We start from the raw sequence: 22,351 nt of genomic DNA, 5'->3' as shown, positions 1-22,351 counted from the left end.
CAGGGAAATGCGCAGATGCAGAGCATCTTCTCTGATTACCTACCCACGCACCGATAAGTAATTGCATTAGTATGTTATGAGAAAGCAGTGTATGACCACTGACACAGAACAAAGTCACACACTGAGACACACAGCGGAGAGGGCACATGGAGAAAAGATGTACGCACAACTGCCTATCTGTTACACGACTAGAGAGTGTCAGTGCACGACAGGAGGTGGTGTGACAGAGAGAGTCATGCAGTAAGAAGTGTATTTAATCACAACTGACACTGGAGGAAGAAGCAAACCGTTGCTCACTGACTGGGAGTGTGACATCAGCTGATTAAGTCAAAGAGTAAGGAAATGTTACGAACTACTGCTTTGCCTCTACACATCTGGACATCAGTCAAGCGTGACACGTAGTGAATCCCAGAGCAAATCTGTCCACTGACCTTGATGGCTTCCACCGAGTCGTACTTGTCCAGTTTGTTGATGTGGTTGGTGATGCTGGTGTTGAGCGGTGCAGCTGAAATGGGGTGGATGACAGTGGCGTCGTGAGACTGCTGCTGGTAGCGCTGGCAATACGAGTACACCAGCAGGGTAACCAGGCAGCCAAGGATGGAGCTGCTGAGCCCCACGGCGATCATGTGGAAGAGGTTGAAGTCTGGAGGAAGAAAAAGGGGAGGTGGAGAAGGAGAATGGAGGTAATTCTCTGTCAATTCACACAAGTGAAAGTGGTAATTGAAGCTGCAATTCATATGGTAATGATGCAGGGTTCTACATTAAAAATGTTTCTCTTTGCTTTTTGTCCTTACTGTGAGCTAGTGAGGCCTTCTGTATATCACAAATGAAAGATGTGTAAGTATTCTTTGTTCCCCGTCATTAACATGCAGCTTTTATCCAAAGATTGTACACATTTAAATTTAAACATGAATTACAGTAAAAAAATTGTCCTCAGCTGTCAAATATGAATTTAATCTGTTTTTCCTTAAAAAAAGTAAAAGTAAGTAGCAGCTGAACCTTCTCCCGCTTAGAATTCCTTCAGTGTCCACTACTGGGAGCCGAATCATCTAAAGAGGTCTCCTCCTCTCAAAAACAAAGTGAACGGTGATGAACTTGTAAAAACACTGAATTAAGCAGTTTCACACAGAATGATCAGTGTTTTTCTGTTGTTGCTTGTTGTGGAGGGGCTACTTTCCATAGTGGATGATGCAAAGATGCAAATGGCCCTATCTAAAGCTAGTGTTTGATTTGTCCGTTCTGTAGAAACAAGTTGGTGCAATGTGTCCATTTCCAGGTGAGGGCCCACTCCCTATGTAGAAATAAACAGCTCATTCCAAGGCAACAAAATGACAATGATTCTTATTTTCAGGTGATTTTACACTAAAGAAAAGTATGTCTTATATTCTATTCCATTTCTGCCAACATACTCCCCTAATACCTACACACTGGACCAACTGAAAAAGTTGGCAGCACCATTGCTAGCAGTGGAAAAATAAGTCTGGAGCCCTGGATATGCTGCATATGGTTTCTCTATTATTAATGCATTATATCTCCTGAACATCATGTTTCATCGATAGAGACATAAATCAACTAAAATATAAGTTTACGAAACACAGGTCAGAACACTTTCCTCGATTGGCTTTTATTTGTGTTCGAAAAACATATATAGGAGAAAGCAATTGTTTGTTTATTTGCCCTGAGCGCTGTCTGCACACCACAAAACTTCTCACTGCATACAGCCTCCAACAAGCTAAATAATGATAGTGAGAGCAGCCTGTAGCCTGTGTAAGAGGCAAAACCCAGGGCACTAAAGGTCCCTGAAGCCTCACTTCTCCTCATGTAGCTTATTGCTCTGGGTGCAGGGTGCCTGTTTTATTGATTCACTCAAAGTCAAACTGTAACTTAAGAAATTAAACTGTTTTAGTCAAACACCATGTTTCTCAGACCCACTATTATACAGTACAGATAAGGTTAATTACACCATCAGCAGCACTACATACAGAATTATTTACATAAGACCGCAACATACACAGAGTTGTTATATACTGTCGTCTCCTTATGGATGATGAACTTGTCAAATTGATCAAGTGCATCTTTGACCTCCACCAGATGTGATCAGACTACCAAAATTTTTAAAAAAAAACATATCTTGGGTGTGTTTAGAGCTGGATCTATACATGTTAAACGGGACTGGAAATCTATCTTATAGCTAAACTGTACATGTGCAACACTAGGTGTTATCCCCTCTTCTCTCTCTTACACACACACACACACACACACAGGCACACACACACACACACACACACATTATAAATTACCTCCACAGCGCCTCTCCTCCTGACTGGAGCGTGCAATCGAGACTTCTGACAAAGGAAAAGAAACAGCAAAAGGCAGCAGTATTAGGGCCAAAAACCATATACACATACGCCCCTGTTAGCATGACAAATTGTACCCTTGAAGGTGAGCGTGGAGATGAAAGCTGCGCTCAATATGGAACAGATTATCGTAAAAACTCCACAAGCTAATCGCGGCTGTGGCACCTGGAGTGGTTTATGAAAAGTATCAGCTCTCATTAAAGGAAATGAAGTACAAGACGTATCTAATGAACCTTAATGGACTACCTTTCCCATTAAAGTGGATGGATGATAAGGTATAAAGGCAAATGTGTAATTCTACAAAGACCTGTGAAGGGTTTTCATGACTATTACACCCCTGTTAATTAATACAGAGAGATTACAAATTTATGTTTCAATCAAATGTTTATTCTCATCTAATAATTAATGATTCCTGTAGCTTAAGACTACCAATGAATATATAACGATTTCCAGAAATATACAAACATTTTATAGCAGTCTTCACTGTAAACCAATATCTATAACATGTGCATCCTTTGTTAAAGGGTGGAGTTTTAATGATCTCTGTGTAGACCAGATCAATGCTCTATGTTTCTCGCATTACCGGCTGTTAATAGGGAGATGCCAGTCTAAGAAGTTATCAGTACTAATGGTGTGTGTGAGATGTGTATGTGTGTGCGTGTATGGGTATTTAGGTTTTAGAGGGAGTTTCTGAACTTTCATTTAACTGTTTGACTGTTTTTAAACCCCTCCCCTGACCAGTGATTGTCTTATGATAGCTTAGCAGCTGTAACAACACATGCCACAAGCTGTAGTAAGAGCAATTCTTGGCATTAAAAGATCTTAAGATTTAGTTTTAGATATTTATTTTTGCTAAAGGGAGGGTAGTCTGACTTTTTTGGAGAGTGCAGGGCAGGGGAGGGTCTTCTTTTTTCCCTCTTAGCTTCATAAGTCTTTTTTATTTTAGCCTTTCCTTGTGAGATTTATTATATCTTAAAAAAGAGATCAAATAGTTACATCAAAAAGACAGCGTTCAAGTGCACCGCAATCAAAAAGGTGTACTTTACATGCGGCGGATAATTCCTGTCTCTGTGTCTGAGTTTTATTTTCCTTATCGACATGAAATCTGCAGCTAATGTCCGTTTTAAAAAACACAGTACATGTTGATCTAATTAGTTCGTGCTGATTTAATGTCTCTAGTGAAAATGGACAGCTTGAGAGCAAAAGTAAGCGGTGCAGGCAAGGGTTGGCAAACACTCAAATTTTCAGTGGGTGGAATCAATAAATATGACCTTATTTTATCTTGTCTTAGTAGTTCTACAAAATAAAGTATCTTACCACTTATTGCTAGGGATGGGCATGAGCACTCAAGTGCTTGTCAGTATTCGTGCAATGTATAGAGTAATTGCCACCCAACCTGTGACATGTGAACATAACTTTCATATAATAATAAAGTATATATATATATATATACACATAAACAGGCTCTCTAAACATTCTAGAAACATCTTTGGGGGTCTGGTAACATTTATTGAATGCTCCCTAGATGTTAAAACTGCAAGTTTCCCTGACATAAAACTAACGTTATTGATTTGTTCCTAGAATTTTCCAGGAATGTTATGGGAACGTTTTGCGTTCGCTGGTGGTAACTGCACTTGCATTTAAAACAAACACCAGAAAAGCAGCAGGAGAGTCTACTTAACACTGAAATGACTCTCATTGGGGGAAAGGTTGTGTTATTAAGTAGCAAATTATCACGTACATAGATGCCAGAAAATATTAAAGAGAAAAATACAAATGCTTAAATGACCAGGCACAGAAAATAGCACACAGGAGCCATTTCCACCTTTCATTCCAACATAAAAAAGTAAAACTGCTGGTGTAAGTGCTTTTTGCATGGCCTGACAAGACTTCTAGGCTCATAATGAAACTAATATAGCAGCAGGGTTGTTGGAATGAGAAGAGAGACTGCCCTTAAGTGTAGCACCCGGGTTCACGCCCCCGTGTAATCACCTGCCGCTCTCTGGAGTCCTTGAGCAAGACACTAATCCCAACCATCCCCAAAACTGCTGCCCTGTCGCTGAACCTGACCTCCGACCTGAGACGAGTCCCTCGGAGGGATCGCTAACGTATTTTATTATCATAGGATTCTTGGAAATTAACTGAATTACTGCTGTGGGCATATGGTGGTGGGTGGTGCGGAATGACTGTGTGTGCTGTTAAGTCATGCATGAGTACCCAAGATATTCCTGCAGAGAGGAGTGTGCACATAAGCAGTTGTGTATATGTGTGTGTGTGTGTGTGTGTGTGTGTGTGTGTGTGTGTGTGTGTGTGTGTGAGTGATCACCTGGTATAAAATTAGAGTCAGGGGGGCATGGCCTAGTCTCGCTGTTGTTTCCTGTGCACTGGTTTCCAGTGGGAAACAGGACATCACAGTGACGTACGCGCATCTGGGCCCCGTTGGAGTCACAGTGGGACCACTCTGACCAGCTGGACCAGCTCTCTGGAAAAGGAAATGACAGTACACATGTCATAGCCAGGCCAGTGTGTGTCCATATACGTGTGTGCCCTTAGCTTTATATTAGTCATGCATGAGTGTCCTCTGAGGGGCCGAGAGAGACTGAAGAAAATAAGCAATGAACCTTTGATGGATTGGTGGTCAAGTCAGAGCCTTAAGCTGCTTATCGCTGAAGTGAGTGTGTGTGTGTGTGTGTGTGTGTGTGTGTGCGTGTGTGTGTGTGTGTGTGTGTGTGTGTGCGTGTGTGTACCTGGGCAGGATTGTGTGTTGCACAGCGCCTCCTCTGTGTGCAGACCCAGGCAGATGTCCCCTCCGTAAGCTGGCGGGGGGTTGCTGCAGGTGCGTGTCCTCATATAGTGTCCCCCTCCACACGTCACAGAGCACTTGGACCATGAAGACCAGCATGACCAGCTGCCGTCCACTAAACCGAGGACATCAGTGTCATATTTAGGAACTCTGGCTTGCTACATCACTATCTTCTTTTAAATCACTTTTGAAGACTTATTTTATCAAGACGAATTACTATAGTTTCTTTCAAATTTCTCTTAGGTCTGTTTTCATTCTTAGGGTACAGTTTACTCAGTGAGTTACACTGTACGCTACTCCTGACATTGCAATTAGGACTTGCACTGCTCTTTTAGATTTTAAAAATCAAACATTGTTTTTCTATTTTTCATTTGTGTTGTATGTGTTGTTTTCCTTTTAATTTTCCTGTGTGTGTGTGTTTTATTAGTTTTTATGAGAAAAGCACTTTCTAAGTGGTTTTGAGGTGCTATGAGTGCAATTAAAAAACCCTTTATGATCATATTATTAATAAACCTGAATTATTATATTTATACAAACTTTGTCGACCACTGAAATTGATGTAGGACAGCAGAAACTGCTCAATAAATATCCCAGTTACTTGGTTTCTTGGAGAATGCCCCTTAAATTGTGTGTTTTTGTGTTTTCTAGGATTTAGGTTCCAGGTCATTTGAAAAGACAATTTCCTCTGAACATCGAGTGATTGGAAGTCATTCCAAGCCATTTCAAACAGCCATGCGTGACACAGAAATATGAGGCCATTTGGAGATGTGTGTGTGTGTGTTTTGAAGTGACAGGAAGTGTGCTTCATCCAGCTGTTACAGCAAACGCCTGACCCCCACCAAACCCGACATTCTCTCCTCTGATTAATAAAGATAAATGAAGCATCACAATCCGCCGCTGTTGTTCTTCCCTTCATGTGGTGCCAAGCGGCAAACACGTGAAAATTCATGACAGCATCCGCACACAAAGAAGACATAAATAGATGAAAAGAGGGAGAGAAGATTGAAAATTAAAAGAGGGGAGAGAAAAGAGCAATAAAATGGGGAAAATCTTTGGCCATGAATCACAACAGAGGGAAATACACTTTGCCAATCATCTGCGTAAATCCTTACTTCATTGTGGCAGAGAGATATTACCTTTTCGGAACCACTTGAGAATCACTTTTAAAGACCTGATGATGGCTGGCAGCAGAGTGTAGGGTAATTGAAGTTGCCGATGCTTTTTGTCATCTCTGTGAAATTTCTCTATCACAAAGCGACACGTAAGTCGATTCCTGGCCCTCGATGACGAATCATCTCATCTCGGGCGCAGACGCAAGAAAAACACAGATTCATTTGTTTCCAAACCAGATGGATGGTAGGCAAAACACCTTCTCTCTCCTTCTTCTCCGCAGGATTAGCCATAGGAGGATTACAATTGGTCTGCCAGCCCGGTCTGCCTGCCTCAAAATAATATCTCACTTTCAGAGGGGTGCTAATTGAGTATGCATTAGTATTCATTACTACTCAGGCTGGGTTAAGTCGGCTCCTTTGGGGGACATGAGTGCGGAGTTGTTCATCAACATACTGTAGCTTTGGTCTTATTACAGTCAACAGCCCAGAATAGGTGTACTATATGTATTAGCATAGTGACGCAGGGCTGGAAAATCAAAGTGCATTCACTCGACATTTTACTCAAGGGGAACATTAGCAGCAACTATACAGGCAGAGCCTTTCTGAACAAAGCAGATCTGATGCTCTTAGATCCAAAGTCTTCATCTGAGCTCGCAGCTGATAACAGCTTACCCTGTTAGCGACTGCGCTCAAGCTGTTGCGAGCTGAATGGCATGCACTTTCGCTGAATGAATTAACAGGCTGTAAAAAAAAATAGTATCGATGGCCATGCATTCGCTTGCCTCTTTTGCTTGGTTACAGCAGTTATGAAGACAGATCGCGGATGCTGGGGATGACGGGCAGATCCAGGCTTTTAGCGAGATACCTAAAGTCCTACTCCAGGGGGCTTGATTAATAATCATCTGAGACAACATTCCTGCTTGTCTGCTTGGCGCCCGTGCTGGATACCAGGTGCGCTTTATGCCAAACTAAGCACTGGATTTCCATTTAGACAGCTTACTTTCCTTGTCAGACAGAGTATTCTTTTAATTAGAAAGCTTCCTCTCTCAGTTTTCCGTTAGAGGAGTGTTGAAAATGCATTGTCTCAGGGCTTTTCACAACAGAATAAGGCCTCCCATAGCTGGCAGCATAATTACCCAGCAATGTAATTACATACTGGAGCACCACAGGGATTGTCTCTTTGATTCCTGGTGTAAATTGGGGCCTCGTCACACCTCTTATCTGCAACTGATTTCTTTTGTGGTTCCTGATGATTTGAAGTCATTTTGTCACCGTAATTCTTTATCTATTAATCACGGCAAAACATAGCTTAACTGTGGTGTGGTGTAGTGTGTATTTATCTCACTGTGTGAGTGAAAAAGAGAGGTGGCTTTGTAATTGACTTCTGCTCTTGTTAATGTTCTTATCACAATGTGCCCTCTGTTTGGTGATTGTATACATTTTATGTCTTTGCAAAAAAAAGGTATGAATAAATGTGTGCATTTCTTACCTGGACAAGGGGTGATGTTACACTCTTGATACTCCTGTGCTGGCCCCAGGCAGGTCTGACCTCCATATCGGGGCTCTGGGTTACTACATGTCCTCTTCCGGCTGCGGATTCCCCGGCTGCAGTCTCTGCTGCACTGGGACCAGGAGCTCCAGGACGACCAGCCGCCGTTCACCGTGTGGCCCGAGATCCTCCCAAGACGAAGCACCTCTCCTGATATGAATAGTGTGAGAACAACATAAAAAAATGAGACCATTGTCAAAACAACTTCCATTGTTTGTCACGCCTATACTATTGTTAGTCTTTCTCAGCTTTGAGACATTTCCTATAATACTCTGCTTTTTTGTGCAAAAGTGGATGATACTTTTCCTCCCTTTCTCCCATTACTGTGTATGTTTGTTTTGAAGAGCAAGAAGAGGGCAGAGAGTCAACAGCAGCTCTTCATAGCAGTTACTCCAAAGCTTTTTGAGATACTTTAAAAGCTTGAACTTGATTTGTACTAAAAGAGCAGAGCCCACCACATGTTTTGTGTTGCTAAGTAATTTAGTGCTATAAAGCGATTCAGCAGATTTGATGAAAAATCAACTGGTGGAACAGCATGTGCAATACAGTGTAGAGGCTCGTACACGCTGTGAGTCTTAAGTTCTGCTTGTTTAATAAATTATACCTAAATTTATACTGATATTCTAGGCTAATGGAAACACAAAGAAATATATATATAAATGGGTTACATCTAAATATATCCTTTTCAGTTGACACCCGATATGTAGGGTATCATTAATTCTGTTGTTTTAGATCTTTTTGGTGTGCAGGAACGCCTTCCTTTGTCATATTTCCAGACAAGGCAGAAGCTGTTGTCACAAATTTGAATTTGAACACTTATTGACCTGTGTTTTAAGGACTTTTTAACTTTATTGCCCATTTCAAAACTTTTTTTTTTTTTTTTAAAGGAATCACAAAGGAATCAAATGTAAAAAGTCACATTACTTTGATGAGTAATTAAAACAGGGTCCCCGTACATTTTCATGGACCATTTTTTTCTGCCCTACTAGGGAGAGATGGAACACATGGAGAAAATGGAGAAACGTATGTGTATGAATTTGTCATGACCATGGGAACCCTGTTTAAATAGTAATATTACTTATTACATTTTTAAAAGGGTAACTAATAATCTGTAAATCTGTATCCTCTTACATTTCAAAAGTACCCCTCCCAGCACTGGCCACGATGCCTAAGTACAGCCGCACAGACGCACTGGCATGACTGTAGACTCATACCAATACCCATACTCCAATATTATTAGTATGCCAGGCGACAGATTAAGCATGTTCCATAACATAGTATGTCAAATGCAGCATTCCAAAAATTCTAGGATGTCCTACTGCATTTAGTTGCATTTTGCAGTGCGCAAACTAAAGCATGCTTTTATGGCAATTCTAACCTTTAATCCTGTGTGCGGCTAAAGACGCGTCACATCGACTGAGCAACAAACTGATGACAGCTTGTTGACATTTCCAACTAACTGAAGATTATAATAAATCCTTCAATAAGAAAAAAAATAATATGTGTGCAGTTATAACTTAAAGGTTAAAGTAGGCCTCATATATTGCAAAGTAACAACAGCAGAGCTCACGGTCGACCTCTGATGTCTCTGGCAAGCTCTGCAAGTGATGTTTTATTGTATCTCCAAGGTAAAGTTAAGTGATAATTTTTAAATCACATGTTTTTTAATTCAAACTATGTGCTATGGACTGAGATGGGTGACCAAGAGGATCAAAGGTCAAGGCACAATGTTTTGATGAAGTAGTATATCGCAATATATGCACATTCAGTGCGACAGTATGTACTTTGTGAGGGCGGCTGCAGAATATACTGAAAGTAAAAAGAAGTGCAATTCAGAAGGCAGTGATGGTCTTATTCGTGTACTGTTACTTTCTCAAGTGACTGAATTAACTAAAAATTACTGATTTAATTTGAATGGAGCAGAAGATACAGTAGAGAAATCCAGTTCATAGACAGACAGACAGACAGACAGATACCACGGTGATGGTGTCAGCCGCACAGATGTAATTTATCATCTAATTCTTCACAGGCCTCTTGTCACTCTCTAAAGATGGATTCAGTGCGAGCTGAGTGTGTCCTGTCAACATGTGAACGCTCCCCCTCATCAAACAGCATCAGCTGACTAATCTGTGTACACTCATCTGGAATGAGTCGAATAGAGGATTCCTAATGAAATATGAAACCGTCGTTTCTATTAAACTATAATTACTGCATGCATTAATCAGCGCCGTGGAATTGAGCAGAATGAGCGCAGGGCGAGAGAGAAAGCTTCTGGCCTTTTTGAATGAAAAGAGTGAACTCATGTGTTTGAGTGAATCATAATCACCTCCAATGAAATTATAGTCAGTGTCCAGGCACTTCTCTGATGATTCACTCATTCAACAAACTGGACTATTATCTACTTTTTCAGATAATGGCTTAAAGCCTTAATTCTGTGTCTATGCTGGTTCTGCTTTGCATCATTCTGCTCCTCAGTCTCAGTCTCTTTGTCTTTAGAGGAAAAAAGGGGAGAGCTTTTTTGAGTTGCTGAAACAGACAGCAGAATCACATCTGGATCCCGAGTCTTAACCACTCAACCAGTTATCTCCTGATTTATCTTTTTGTTTTATCACTATCTCATCTATTATGCTCTCAGCTTCTCTTTATCCTGCTTTTCCTTTCTGTCTATCTTTCCCATTAACCTTCTCTCCCTTTCTGTCTCGCTCTCTTCTCTCTGTCCTCCAACCTGGCCTTGCTGTTTTGTCAGCGTGCTCTTTTCACTGACAGTTAGCGTGGTGCGCCTGCTTTGTATTCTCAGGGAGAGGACAGTGTGTTTACCTAGCCCAAATCCTCGACCTCTTCATAACTACGGCTGACCTTGGCAGTGCACAGGCCGCCTCACCCCAGCATCAAGCTGGCGTGAGCGTTGACAGGCCCGTCGAGGCTCCCGCTCTTTATCGATTCTGAGCAGGCAGTGGCACGGAGAGTCCCCCCACTGCCACTGTGACCCGTAGTCTTTATCAAGCTCTCTGTAGCCCAGGAGACTGGGCTGCTGCTCTTCTCTAACAGCCACAGAGTGCTTTAAAATCAACCCTCTCATACATGCACACACCAATGCAGGTATCCAAATGCAAACACTTAGTGCCTGCAGCACTTCGCCCACTTTGCTTGCTCCAGCTGTGGCCTGAGGCTTCTCCAGTGTGCTCTGCGTATTGTTAATGCTACTTCACAGGGACTGCCCTCCCATCGCCAAAACAAACAGCGTGGTGCCCTCCCTCTCAAATAGGCAGCGACTGGATCTATCGATCCGCACAAGAACCACACACAGCCGGAGAGAATTAATCCTTGCTCTCCTGACAAGCTGGGCCGAGCCAAAACTAAGAAGGACACAGCGCAACATCCAATAGTCCCCGCTGCAAAGAAACTAGGACATGAAAAAAGTCTCCTCCTCCCTCCCCTCGCTCAACCTCACACCCTGCTCAAAGGCAAAACACACTGTAAACAAACTTATGAACTTGTGTGTGAGAGTATAGACGTGTGCATGTGTGGGGAATAAGAGGACTCTGCGGGGCCACACAGACACGCAATGCCGTGCAATCTAATGTACACTATAGGCAACTGTAAGGGTGCTCAAAGGAAGTGAGAAGAAAGGAAGGAATAAAAAGAGAGATGGAGGCAGAGATGGAGACGAGATGACATCTGCAAACCGGAGAGACTACTCCACTTTGAGACAGGCAGATGTGAGAGACGGAGAGGTGGAAAAATCGCTAACCTTCAGCAGTGAGAAGAGATGCACTGTCAAGTGTGAACAAAGTTTTATTGACGTAAGAGTAACACTGGACCACACTGGGAGAGAAAAGTGGAAAAGTGCTTGTTCCAGACTGTCCTAGATTCAAAACTGCACATTTATTTCCAATTACCCCTCGTCTCTCCTCCTCCTTTACTTTCAATGCGAATATATATATATATGTGTGTGTGTGTGTGTGTGTGTGTGTACACGCCATATTTATACCTAAAAATTACATTTTTGCATACGTCATGCCCTGCTTTCTAGTCACTTGCTGAGGAACAATACTACAGTGCTCCTTGTACTGTCCTGAGGTAGAGAGCTAATTAAATTGTAAGGGTGCAATTATAACCTCAGCCCTGTTGAGCAATCACATAGAAACACAGATGCACAAATAGCCAAGATAAAGGATATGCATGCTAACCTGATATAAGCACAGGGAGTTGGTGAATGTTATGTTTCATGAATTGAGGCGAGACTTTTTAGTGTGACAGCTTTTTCAAAGGAGGATTAAAGGCCAAACATACACCTTCAGACTGTCCTCTGCTTAAAAATAATTCCAATTTACAGGTTTGATTGCAGAGGTTTTTTGGACTAAAAGGGTTTTATTTAGTCTGTATGTAATGTTTTGGGCTTTTAAGGACATATCACAGTATTAGCACTACTACTAGCATGAGCAGACTTTGAATGTAACCAAGCATATTTTCTCAAGTACAATTTTGAGGTACCTGTACTTGAATTTTCATTTTAAGGTAGTTTATACTTCTACCGGGGACTTTTTAGGGACCTCAGAATTGCATATTTGCTGTTTGCAGATGATGTAGTTCTGTTAGAGTCAAAACCCTGTGACCTCCAGCATGCACTGGGTGGTAAACAGATGAGTGCGAAGCAGTCAGTGCCTGCAAGACTGAGGCGGGAAAACGGTGGATTGCCCCCTCTGGGTTGGGAGAGAGTTACTGCCCTACATAAAAGAATTCAAGTATCTCAGTGTCTCATTCATGAATGAGGGTCAAACAGAATGTGAGATGGACAGGCGGTTTAATGCGGCATCAGCAGTGATATTGGTACTGCCCTGAACTATCAGGGAAAAGACGAAGCTGAGCAGCTCTCATCTATGATCATGAGCTTTGGGTAGTGAATGAAAGAATGAGACAACAGTCTCAAGTAGCTGAAATTAGTTCCATAGGGTGGCTGGGCTTAGCCTTAAAGATAGGGTGAGGAGCTCAGGCCCAGCTGAGGTGGTTTGGGCATCTGATCAGGATGCCTCTGGGTGCCTCCCGTCCCTGTAGGAAACCCTGGGGCAGACCCAGATCTTGATGGAGGATTATATAACTCATCTGGCCTGGGAATGCCTCAGGATTCCCCAGGAGGATCTGGAAACTGTTTTTTTGGAGAGGGACGTCCGGAGTACTATGCTCATCCGGCTGCCACTCCGACCTGGCCTTGGATAAGCCATGAATTACACTTCAGGTTATTAATATAACAAAATCTGACTAATAAATTATGATATATATATATATGTATATACACAGACACACACACACACACACACACACACACATATATATATATATATATATATATATATATTATAAATTACTATAAAATAACTATATTAAGTAATTAAATGAGCTCCAGCTCAATCTCGATCAGCTTCAACAGTAAAGTGATGTACACATTAATGCACCGGTAATTATAATCCAATAATATTACAGGTATCATTCTGAAACGGGCCATTTTACATAACAAGTATTTACTTAGGCTACATTTTAATGCTACTCTTGTTGAGTTGATTGATATTTCCAATGAAAGGACTTTTAATTTCAACAAAGTATTTCTATGCTGTTGCTACTTGTGCTTAAGAAAAAGATTTGTGTAGGCTACATCTTCCATCACTGTATGTTTATTGGAACACATGACCAATCATACTTGTTTATGTAATAGCACTTACATGAATTGTACTTAAAAACAATTTGCAGTGGGTTCAAGTTCGGTTTGGTTGTTTTTCTAAGACATTTACTTTAAATCAGGTACTGTTTTCATCACTGCCAACATCTGACATCCAAACTTTCAGTCTTCTGCCAAACAGAAACCTTTCAATGCAACAAACAATCTCATGTTATTGTTTCCACATCATTATCATTATTATTGTTTATCTGGTGAGTCAGATTTTCTGACTGGATAACTAAGCATTGCATGATATAATTTCCAGCTTCGAATATGCCATCAGGAGGTGCTGAAAATCATTCCCACCACTCCAAACTGCAACAATAACATAACTTTGACATAGAAATTAAGGCGAGTTAATGCTTCCTGTGATGGATCACCATCCACATGCAGGTTTCAAGTCACCACAGGCTAATTTTTAGATTCTGGTGATGTAAACTGGAACCAGAAGGTTGGAAATTAACCTATAAGTCTACATGGGTTTAAGAAAATTGTTGTAAAACCCATTTACACCCTTTTTTGGGCAAAGATGAATTCTTCAAAATTGATCTGCTGTTGTTGAACTGTTGTTGTTTAAGTGAACAAGGCAGAAAAAGCAAAAATCAAGAGGTGGAATTTAAGACCAGTTTCTCTTCATCTATCCCTCTTGCCACTGCAATCACAGCTAACACACAATACCAGCTGGTACTGCCTGCTGTGGTGGTGGGCTTCAAGTGCATGTTGTAATTGTAGATGCTTTCAAAAGAATGAGGTAACTTCAACAACTGACATTGCCAACAAACTGCACACACAGGATTGATTTTTTTTTTCTCAACCAGAGGAAACTTGCTCCCATCAAAGAAACAGCCCTCTCCTTCTCCCTGGTCATTTAAAGTAACGCAGTTCTGCTCTCCACTTTGAGGTAACATCCAGTCTGATTGGTCCAAAAAAAGCAACAAAGCGGAAAGTGAACCAATGTCAGAGAAGACAGGCGAAGACAAGCTCATCATGATAACGTCAGAACGTGTAAGACTCGAAATTTCTCTTGGGTGTTGTTAATCTGTCAGAACCTGCTGTTATGATGTATTTAAGAGCTCAGAGCCATGATTTCATGCAGGCATGTTGAGCAAGGGGCGGCCTCCTGCCAACAAAGTCGATTCTTTGTGACATGCAGTTGTGTTTTTTCAACGCCTACGCAGTTTCGCTAAATTGTTGACTCTATGGCATTAGAATTTGTGCCACTCTATGAGAGCCACATTGAGGGCAAATGTGAAATACGCTGTGTGTCACTGGCACTCAAATGGTAACCTGCAACTTCAGTGTCAAGGATAATTGCAATAAGGTTATGAACTCCACCTGACAGTAATCTGGGAGAGGTCATGGGTTACATACTTAAGTGAAGCATAACAGACAGAGAGAGACATATAGGGAGAGATCCTGTCATCAACAGCTTAGTATGAGCTAACGTGTTATAAGCGATGCAGCAATATCCCAATTAAACCATTCAGCATTACAGAGACTGAGTGATCAGGTGGGGACAAGCGACTGGGCAAGAGACAGATATAAGTACATAAAAAACCCAGAAAGAAATTTAAGCAGCTGCATTTCATTTATAGGTATATAATCTAAGAGCCCTTTCACACATACCTCAGTTGGTGCAAAACTTTTGGACATTTCAGTTTGATCGAACCAAAATTTCAGGTTTGAAACTTCTCCTGGTCTATAATCTGAACCAAGCAACCGAGCTTGGGTCTGAGGAAAAGAAGCGGTCTTAAACTGAACCATTGTTCTTTTTGTTTCTGGTGTGAAAACATTTTTTGGATTGTTCAGACTTACAAAACAATTACAGGAAGTTTTGTCAGGCTATCATCAAGTGATAAGAGTAGTGTTTAGTGCCTCAGTGCATAGTGTTTGTGTGTGTTTATGTGTGTGTGTGTGTGTGTGTGTGTGTGGTTTGGAGAGAGAGAGGAACGATGGCTGAGCTTCGAGCAGACAGGTGATGGTGTTCGTGACAGAGGAGAAATTAGCCGTTAAGTTGTCCAGTGGCAGTAAAAGTACAGTGTAGGTGTCCATTAATAGCACAACATAACAAAATGAGCCATGGTAGCACATGGGAGCTAAAGGAGACAAATGTATAAAGAGTCAGTCAGAAAAACTCACAAAACTCTGACACTTTTTAATATTTTCCAAGAGGATTGCGAGATGCGATATGAGAGGACCGAGGAGCTTGTCTACAAACTAATCCATGTCAGGTAAAGAGACATGCAGGTCACCTAGGCGACGATGACAAGACATGAGACAGGTATATCACCTATAGTAATTTAGTGCACTGGCATAAATGCAATGTAAAAACAAAACTAACCAGATTGAACATATGAAATATAATAAAAATATGAACCTTGGATCAGACTGTCAGGTGAGAATAGGCCCTATGTGTATCTGAATTATTTTGTACATTGTTTTTCAAAATTAAGCCACAACTCACACATACCGACGTACAAACCAGATGCCAAAGCCAGATGTTTATTATGCATATAAATTGTTTAAAATCCAACTGTTAACATGTACAGGTATGTCATATTCCAACAATGTGTGCTATTATGTTGCCAAATAACTGCCAGAAAGATCATACAGATCAACTAACACAAAAACCAGACAAGTTCATCTCAAAGTACACTAACCAGTGATACCTACACATAAAATTATTTTGACATATTGAATAAATAATATTAGATTATTGTTCCCCCCATATATTTTCATCTCTCTTATAAATAAGAACTGAACGTGAGTTGAAAAAAGTCTATACACAGCAATAAAGGCTTCCTTACACAGAAAAGAAAGTCCATTTACTGATCACTGCATAACTCAGAAATGTTAAGACAAGCTCAGTATTTGATTATTTGCGATGCTATGCTAGATGAAATTCAAAAATATTAGGGCACTTTCATTCAGATGAATTTGGTTGCTGCTTTCTGGATGTGTTACAGTCATAAGGCACTCAGGGCAGAGCTGCTTTGCAGGCTGTGACATACCGGCATAGAGGTGGCTCTGTGTAGTAGTTTGCATTCAGTTGCATGCCATACAGCTTGCTTTGCTTTTAATGACGAGTTGGCCCTTTTAAATTTTATATTTCAGAAAACAGAACAGAGCAAATAATCTGGAAACAATATTTTTCATGCTTTCTTTTTTTTCCATATTTATTCAGACCTGGAAATATCAAATTCCACACTTCTCGGAAGCGACCCTGTATTAATGAAGAGTTGGCGGAGGTTTGATGAGGGGCATGTTTTCTGTTTTATCATTAAAAGTCTGGGATTCTTTCTTTCAGACGTACTATTACGAAACCTGTCATCATCTTCCTTTTTGCGAGATTCAACTGAAAGCTTCCATTTTCCACCTACTGGCTTCACTCCACCTCCACTAACCTCAGCGTCTAGACTCCAGGGGAATCGTGTCCTATCTTCCACCGTCATATCTAATCACCAAAGCCCCTCTCTATCTCAATAATTATTGATATGCATAATCGACTCTCGTTATTGTAACATACCTCAGGGACAAGACACATGCTGTGTAACTTGACTCAGCTGTGAGTTCACTTATTAGCTCAATTGTGTCTTTCGTGACAAACAGTGAGACGTCTACAGTGAAAAACAGAGTGTGTGTATATATATATATATATATATATATATATATATATATAGAGAGAGAGAGAGAGAGAGAGAGGAGTACAGAGGAACAAAAAGACAATAAGGATACTGGAATAGTTGTCATCGGTCAGAAGTGTCCCTCAGCACTGTCCTGTGTCTACTCAGTGTCTGCTCATGACATCCGCGCGGGAGAAACTAATCTGTCGCCCATGAGAAGGCCCTGGCCTTGATTCCAAATCAGCTGAAGTGAAACACATCAAGCTGCTGACATGCCACCGTTTCTTCCAGGGAAAAAAAAATGAAGCCATCACTCATCGACACAAGCTGGCAAAATTACAAACTCACAGCCTTCTACAGAAATGTCTTTCATCTTTCCGGTGCTTTCTTTTCCCCCTGTGTGTGTGCCTCTGTCTTTGCGAGATGCAAATGCGAAAAAAAAAAAAATAGAGTGATTGCCTGATTGCAAAGCCCTTTAAAGCTCGCTGTTACTACTGCTGCATCATAAAAGTAGCGGGTCTGAACTTTTAACTCATTATGTAGAGATATTGATTAAATCAGACAGGCAGATCTGTTTCATAGACATATGGCTTCACAGGAATCATCATTTAAATTGTTGGTTTGTGCGGTGGGCTGGCCTATGGCTGCAGACAGAGTGACTAATAATGGAGAACTTTTTTAGTTGGAGGCTGACTAATGATAGACAAGTAGCTGGTTTCAATCCTGGCAACAGTGGGAGTGTTAATTCTAGCTGTATGCAGACTATAGCAGGCAGGCTAGTAACTGTCTGTTCTCAAAACCATCCCCCTAAACAGTGAGTGTCCAGTTATAGCTTAGCAACTGTAAGTGTGCACAGCAGGCCTGTCAAGCTTTTGATTTTTCAACACACTGAATGGGTGTGCACCGGGCTGCAGTGAGAGTGCTTCTCTGCATTTAAAGATTTGGGAGGTTGGTGGAAGTTTTAGTTTTTTCCAAAATCAAAAATCAGAGGTGGAACCATTGACTGTATATAAAGATGGACAGCATAAAAGCTCTCCAGAAGTTAAGCCAAAACATCTTAACCACCCCCTGGTTGGCTGCAGTGTAGGTCATAAACCTCCATGTTCGTTGATGGACATGGGCCAAACTAAAAAATCAAAGTACACAAATCATTTTTTTCCCAAAGATGGTTCCTGTCATTTTAGGTAGTTCATATCATGCTGATGTTTGTTCAAGTATTCTTATTCTGATAAGTTTGGGTTTAATTAGTTTGATGCTATAAAAAGGGGTTTTGACATCATGATTGGCAGATGTGTGCCAAACAGTGTGTCTGCCATCAATGGCACAGCTCACGAATGGTCGGATGAGTTTGGGCGGGAACTCTACTACTGGAGATCACAACTGCACAGACTCTGGCTCCAAATTACATCACAGCGCAATCTTTATATACAGTCTGTGGGTGTGACCAAGTCATTGTCTTCCAAGTCACAAGTACACAAGTACATCTTGCCTCTTAAGTTCCAAGTCAAGACTAGAAAGCCCCAAGTCAAGCTGCAAATCAAGACTGACCAGTCCTACTTAAGTCCAAATTTTGAGTCGTAAACAAGTCATAAATGCCATTTTCTGAAAGCATCTTAAAATCAAAAGGCTGAAGTCCAAGTGAAGTGATGAGATCTTGGTGTTCAAGTTCAAGTCTGGATGCAAGACTTTTTGTGTAGTTATGTGGTGATAAAGGGTGCTTTCAAAGACCTTTAGTCATCCTTTCTGGGATCATATTGGCAATCCCACAAAGTCCCATACTGACTCGAGTCCAAATCATGTAACTACAGTCAAACACAAGAGCAAAAGGTATCAGGAAGTGTCTTCATAACATGAATACTGCAGAAGACTCTTTGAGCAATCTATAGAGAAGTGCATATGTGATTAGAGCGGCATGCATAATAGAGAATATGCAAAAACAAACTGCCACGTGTAAGCTATCTTGTAATATAAATTGTGCATAAATGCATACATATTATATGAAGACATAATGTATCACAGAGTCAAAAGAAGAGTCACATAATGAGTGGGAAAAAGCCATGATTTATAAATAACCTCTAGGACTTTGCGTCATGGATGTTTAAAAATACATATCTATACAGGCAATTATGCAAATGTATAAATGTTTGGTTTTTCATTCAGCTATGTGAAATGTGATACAAAAAGAAAAATGGCTACAAACACTAGAAAACTAAACACTGGGCATATATCACAGGGGTGTCTTTAAATCACTACAGATCTTAATTAACTCATTGCTATCATTAAGTCATGATCACTGACATGAAACAAGTCAGTATGTTCTATAAAAGCTCATTGTAAATGCTTGGCTAAATCTTTCATAATTTATGTCTAATAATAAAGACAGATAGAGATCTTAATGTGAGAGACATTGAGAGACAAAGGAGAAGATATTCTGGGGAGGGGTTGGGAAAGTCAAATCTCAAACATCGATTTATTCTCCATTGATGGGGGGGGGTAATATTCTCCATATCTATGCGTCACAGATGAGACTTCCAGGCGTTTGTCAATAACATGCACCGCGTCTCAGAATACAATCCAAATTGTCAAATGTCAGGTATATCTGATAGCTCTGATGCTTCAAGCTATAAACATGGTGACATTCTGCCTGAACAGGCGGAGATGAAGGAGAGCTCAGACAACATGGCAGAGTGGGCTGTTTATTGAGTAGCGGGGGAGGGACATCAGTGTGACAACGAGACAGCAAAACAGTCTTTCAAAGTTCATGTGTCTGTTTCAAATGAAAATAAAAAGAAGGACAGTGTTGGCTGCAGGGAGATTGTCTCTGCTCCTTTTTTTTTGCATACAGTCATATGCAGTGATGGCAATAACACATTGCAGTTTACCCAAATGAGATCCAAGGGATAACTATTTGTTTGGTTGAATTGTGCCTATTCTTACCCTGCTGTTAGTGAGGGTAGGGCTTAGATAGTATGAACTCAGACGAACCCTGGGGAAATGCTGCCCTCCATTACTTTGGAACATTAGGTATTACACATTGCACCTTTAATGGAGTGATGCTATCAATCTCTGCTCTGTGCGTTCATAGGACAGAAAGCTGCTGCAGGATGTGTTAGCAGAAGTGCAAGAGGTGGATAGTCTCAACTAAAATAAGAGATGTAAGTCTCTATGTAATTCCAAAGTTGTCTTATTTTAGGCTGACATGCCCCCATTTGGCAAGTCATTCGGAGCCAAAGTCTGCGCAGTAGCGATATCCTCGCTAGGGGTGTTCCCGCCAAAACGCCTGCCCCACCAATCACGAGCAGTCCAGTGCAGTGCAAACGCATTTCATAGTGGAAAATCCCCTTTTTGTAGAACTGAATAACTCATTAAAACTGAACTTATAAAAACAGTCACTTGAAAAAACAACATGATGAGAACTACCTTCAGTGACAGAAACCATCTTTGGGAAAAATGTATTTGGCATGTACTTTTGATTTTTAGTTTGACCTATGTCACATTCACTAATGTGGAGGGACGAGCTTTATGACCAATACAGCAGCCTGACACCAGGGGGTGATCGAGATTAAAAAGTTTTTGGTTGTTGTCCATCTTTATAAACAGTCTATGGTTCTATTTTTTTAGCTGCCTATTAGCCTAAACTACATTAAGATAGTGTGCTTATATTTGGGGACTCCAAACTGTCGAGCGGCTGCTTGGTAAACTGCAGTGTATTGTTCCTTATCAACACATGTTAAATACATAAGATGCAACACGTGCATGTAATAAAAGTGAAGCAATTAGTGGTTTAACTTCTGTTCCTTTACTTTTGAGTATTAAATAAAGTCATTATTTTTCAGTCAGTATTTCGTAATGAGTAATTAAGCTGTATCAAGCTGTTCACATGGCAACCTATTTTCTAACAGCTCTCGCAGGAGAAGCACAGATTTCTTGTTGAGCGCTAATCGAAACTAAGCCGCGTGATGCAAATAGTAAATCTTTATTGGGTGACACACCATTCCTTTTGGGTTCTCATCATCTCGGAGGGATCTCGGCATCCTTTGCCTCGCTTGTGGACATCAATACACACCACCACCGTGGCGTTAATTATCCTGCAATGGCCTCTTGCTTTAAGTAAAGTTAACTAATGTTCCCAGGGCTCAGGCACCTCATGCATCTATGAGAGGTGGATGGTGGGAGGGGGACGAATTGGAAAAATGTCATCACACACACCTACGAGCAAGCACACACACAAACAGATGCACATGTTTACACACCCACAAAAGTGGCACACACGCACAAATACACACACCAGTGCTCTCCAGATGGATGACAAGTTTGATAATGGTTGAAATGAAGAAGTGGATCACTGGAGTCCATCCTCTTTTTCGACAGTTATGACCTAAAACTCCTCCGAGAAGTGAATCATATTGAACTCTTTAGATGAACAATCAGCGTGGGACGTGAGAGGAGTGCAGCACACAGAAGCCACGTACACCCAATAGATCTTGTTTACACTCACGCTTTACACTGTAACTAGAGTGAACCAGTTTCTTTTAAAGTAAGGTGAAAAGGTTCCTTATTCTTCATTGAAGTTTTTTTTTTCCCCCTCAATCGTACACAGAATCAAATTCCATTCATAAAAGAAAAAAGAAATAGACACTTTTACTCATAATCATGAGATTTTCTCTTGCAATTACAAAAGAGAGAGCACTTAGATTTTTTATATTTGTGAAGAAAGATCCTGTGAGAGCCATCCTGTATTGTTTCCTACAGGAAGAGAGTGACCTCTAGCACATTAGACTTGGTTTTCTGCCTGAACAATCCCAGTGCAGTGTTTACAAAGTTATTTTAATGCCAACCACATTAGGGAAAACTTCTAAAAATCTTAGTGTCTCATAAAGAAAATGAAATAAAAAAGCAAATTAAATGCATACGCTTGCCCACTGTCTTATCCTGTAACGTAGGTAAGCTAGGATGGGCCATAAAGAATTATTTAACTGCTGGAAAGATGGTCTTTTCATAAAACTAGACTGTATATAATGACACAAATAATTACAAACCTGGTGCTACATTACCAGAGAAAAACAGACTGTGGCATTTGCTTTTGTTCAGGAATTAGACAACATATCATTATCAGAATACACTTCGCTGCACTGGACCAATAACATATGATCTCAATAACATAGTGCAGGCTTGGCCATTTTTGAAACAGGAA

At 40.8% G+C, this 22,351-nt stretch overlaps 1 protein-coding gene across 2 annotated transcripts in view; it reads right to left on the bottom strand.

The window, feature by feature from the left end:
• Nucleotides 1-22,351, bottom strand: part of sema5a (sema domain, seven thrombospondin repeats (type 1 and type 1-like), transmembrane domain (TM) and short cytoplasmic domain, (semaphorin) 5A) — a 146,949-nt gene that overhangs the window by 5,300 nt on the left and 119,298 nt on the right. For both annotated transcript variants that reach the window (XR_015775375.1, XM_042510744.2), the window contains exons 17-21: nt 7,762-7,971; nt 5,105-5,275; nt 4,684-4,839; nt 2,301-2,345; nt 432-643 (exon numbers count right to left, since the gene is read on the bottom strand). Coding sequence is in view for 1 of the 2 variants with exons in the window: in XM_042510744.2 (XP_042366678.1) it covers nt 432-643; nt 2,301-2,345; nt 4,684-4,839; nt 5,105-5,275; nt 7,762-7,971 (794 nt within the window). In the remaining variant the exon portion in view is untranslated. The remainder of the gene's footprint in view (nt 1-431; nt 644-2,300; nt 2,346-4,683; nt 4,840-5,104; nt 5,276-7,761; nt 7,972-22,351) is intronic.

Source organism: Plectropomus leopardus, chromosome 21 (genome assembly GCF_026936395.1).
Source record: "Plectropomus leopardus strain MGB_pleo_1.0 chromosome 21, ASM2693639v1, whole genome shotgun sequence".
Lineage (NCBI taxonomy): Eukaryota > Metazoa > Chordata > Actinopteri > Perciformes > Serranidae > Plectropomus > Plectropomus leopardus.
Note: the sequence above shows the minus strand (reverse complement) of the source record. Positions and strands in the feature narration are given on the sequence as shown.